This window comes from Galeopterus variegatus, unplaced genomic scaffold (genome assembly GCF_000696425.1).
Source record: "Galeopterus variegatus unplaced genomic scaffold, G_variegatus-3.0.2 Scaffold699, whole genome shotgun sequence".
In the NCBI taxonomy this organism is placed as follows: Eukaryota; Metazoa; Chordata; class Mammalia; order Dermoptera; family Cynocephalidae; genus Galeopterus; species Galeopterus variegatus.
The window spans coordinates 633,102-636,766 of NW_007726810.1; the positions used below are offsets into that span (position 1 = coordinate 633,102).

General features: G+C 41.1%; 1 protein-coding gene across 1 annotated transcript; it reads left to right on the forward strand.

Moving 5' to 3' along the window:
* Positions 1-436: 436 nt before the first annotated feature.
* Positions 437-1,302, forward strand: LOC103589526 (40S ribosomal protein S3a-like). The gene is given in 2 exon segments (XM_008571532.1): positions 437-1,055; positions 1,058-1,302. Coding segments are annotated over 2 exon segments (795 nt in total). The 5' UTR covers positions 437-455; the 3' UTR covers positions 1,253-1,302.
* Positions 1,303-3,665: the final 2,363 nt, after the last annotated feature.

Here is a 3,665-nt window from a genome sequence, read left to right on the forward strand (position 1 = left end):
CACAGGCTAGCAGAGCTGTGAGTTTTCCTTTGCAATTCCTACTTAGTTTGCTGCTTTTACTGACGACATTGCTAGGTGTGGTTTTTCACCTTACACTCCAAATCTAATCTACCCTCCTCTGACAATGAGACCGCTGGTTTTCACAGCCAGTACTGCCCACGTAAGATTACCAGGCTGACTGCGCTCAGGACTCAGGGAAGGGGCAACTCCAGGCATGAAGTCTATAGACTCTCATTGTTTTTACATAAAATTTTAGCAGCTTTTCATGATTAAATACTTCTCAATTTTTTGTTTCCTTTTGATTGATTTCCAAAACTCTGAAACTGTTTTTACATTACTGCCCAATTTTATGAGAGTGAGAATTTGCCAACCTTTTTCCTCTGCCATAGCCAGAAGTCCCACCCTAGATGTATTTTAAAAATGCAATCACACCTTTTGGCTCTCTGAGCAGCACCATGGCAGTTGGCAAGAACAAGCGCCTTACCAAAGGCGGCAAAAAGGGAGCCAAGAAGAAAGTGGTTGATCCATTTTCTAAGAAGGGTTGGTAGGATGTGAAGGCGCCTGCTATGTTCAATATAAGAAATATTGGAAAAACACTAGTCACCAGGGCTCAAGGAACCAAAATCGCATCTGATGGCCTCAAAGGTCGTGTGTTTGAAGTGAGCCTTGCTGATCTGCAGAATGATGAAGTTGCTTTTAGAAAATTCAAGCTAATTACTGAGGATGTTCAAGGCAAAAACTGCCTGACTAACTTCCATGGCATGGATCTTACTCGTGACAAAATGTGTTCCATGGTCAAAAAATGGCAGACCATGACTGAAGCTCATGTTGATGTCAAGACTACAGATGGTTATTTGCTTCGTCTTTTCTGTGTTGGTTTTACTAAAACATGCAGCAATCAGATACGGAAGACTTCTTATGCTCAGCACCAACAGGTCCACCAAATCCGGAAAAAGATGATGGAAATCATGACCCGAGAGGTGCAGACCAATGACTTGAAAGAAGTGGTCAATAAATTGATTCCAGACAGCATTGGAAAGGACATAGAAAAGTCTTTTGCCAGTCTATTTATCCTCTTCATGATGTTTTTGTTAGAAAAGTAAAAATGCTGAAGAAGCCCAAGTTTGAATTGGGAAAACTCATGGAGCTTCATGGTGAAGGTAGTAGTTCCGGAAAAGCTACTGGAGGTGAAACAGGTGCTAAAGTTGAACGAGCTGATGGATATGAACCACCAGTCCAAGAATCTGTTTAAAATTCAGACTTTTAATAGTGACAAATAAAAAATCCCATTTAAAAAAAAAATGCAATCACACTGCACATCCTGTTTTCTACACGGAAAAGTCTATATATTCTACATTTTGTTTGATTTACACATTTGATAATTTGGCTTCTTTAAATGTTTTCTGGGCCGAGCCTGTGGCGCGCTCAGGAGAGTGCGGCGCTGGGAGTGCAGTGGCGCTCCCGCCGCGGGTTCGGATCCTATATAGGGATGACCGGCGCGCTCCCAGCGCTCACTGGCTGAGCGCGGTGTGGCCGGTCTCAAAAAGGACAAAAAAAAAAAAAAAAAAAAAAGAATGTTTTCTAAATTCTCAGATTGAACTTTTGGGATAATTACCCCTATTAAATAAAATTTATACAAGGCCATTGATTTGGACTGAGTTCCTGCACTGTAGGCTCCAACAGACCAAAACAAAATGAACTTACTCATGCTAAGGTTCCACTTCACCAAATGAAAACTAAGTTGTTTATCTGTCCTTCCTGAGAATTCAGGAGAGAGACATAATTTATAGCTAAATCCCCAAACAGGCCAGTTTTGGCTGGCATGTAAGGGAAGTCCCCTCTGCTTTAACCTTTCCAAGGAAAATAACTTTGAAATTATTGACTGAAATTAAGGCTGTCAAGGCAGAAATAACTTTGTAAAGTTTATTGGGAGCCAAATGTGAGGATCAACCCAGGAAACACCATCCAAAGAGTTAAATAACAAAGGCTTTGTAGAAAGAAAAGGTTAAAAAAGCAGAAACAAAGAACAAAAAGCAGATTGGTCAATGGGAAAATAACTGATTAGTTAACATCAGGTTACTTCAGGGCTCTCTCTTTTGCATAAGGATTAAAGCAAAGGGAACCTCTTTATCTACCTATTGAAGATTTAAACTGCCCAGTTTGGGGAAATTGACTGTTCTCGCTTTCTCCTGACTTCTTAAAGGTTAGGCCACAACCTAAGTGACATGGAATTTTGCAGGAGTGACTCCATTTTGGTTTTTAGTCTGGTCTGTTGGGGTCTAGTGCAGAAATTTAGTCCAAAACAATGGCCTCCAATAATTTTTATTTAACAACTTTATTTCTTGCTTCTGCTTTCTTCAGTCTTTTCCATTCACTGCCCATGACAGAGCAGAGCTCTCTGAACCCCTTTTGGTTCTGAGGGGTTCATGAGTCATTCTTTGCTCAAACTCTGGTAAGTTTATTTTGTCTAAAGTTTTTCATTCCTTTGACCTAGAATCCCTTTAAGAACGTAAAGAAATCTTAAGCAATCCTATAGTCAGAAGACTCTTAACTTGGGACCCTTAAGCCCTAAGGGTGGAAGAAGGTAGTAACAGGGACAGTGTCATGAACAGACCCTTACTGGTAGACAAGGACCACTTGAGACAAAATTATCGATACCTGAATCACACAGTTTATTGATCACACATATCACACATAACACACTTTCACTTTCAATTACTCTATGACCTAGCCTACTCCAACTTAAACTAAAAGATCCCTTAAGGGCACGCTGCACACAACTCCTATTTTTTACCCTGTTAGGAACAGGTCAGGGATCTTACGCCTCTGGCATGAAGTTCTTTTCTGGCTCTTGACCACCAGGAACTGAATACCTCTGACAGAGTGCGCTTAGTATTCCTTGAGAATATGGCTTGAGAGCAGCGTATACCTGGTCCCTTCTCAATGCTGCAGAGGCAGTGCTCAATGGTCCTTACCCTTGTGAGCTAAAGGTCCCATGGACTTCAACAAGACTGGGTTCCACCTCTGTGTGAGAGGAGCCCACACCAAGAAGTGTCGATTGCAATCTGTTTCCATCCACTCAGACCAAGGATCCGAGCGTCTAGCCAGCAACCTGCCACAGCTGACAGATGCAGCAATCTGGGGCTTTTGCCTCCATTCATTTATGTTCTGCTGAGGGTCTGTCATGATCGATAGGCGTCCTTATCCAGGAGTTACAGTTCAGTCCTCCCAAGTCCAGATGGTAGTATCTCAGAAAGGTGTGATCAGTTAAGGCCCAGGGTGTTCATGTCACATGGACATATCCTACTTAGGTCTGCCAAGTTCATGACACAAGTTCCCTTGACCAAAGTTCCTCCATCTTAAATTTAGCACAAGGCACTTATTTGGCACTCCCAACAGACAAGAAGGAGCAATTAAGTTATTTTCAATATTTCAAATTTTTGATTACCAGAGCTAAAGCTGCTAAGCTAACCAGTGTCCCTTTTCTAAATTCAAGCTGGAATTACTTCAATTCAATGTGAAAATTCTGATAATCTTATGCCGATTAGAGGTTTTTGTTGTTGTTATAAATAGCTTTGTTTAACAAAAGTAGGAGGATAAGCCAATTATTACCTAATAAAGCAGTTCATTTTAAACATGGGTGTGGAGCCAAGAGAACAAAATAA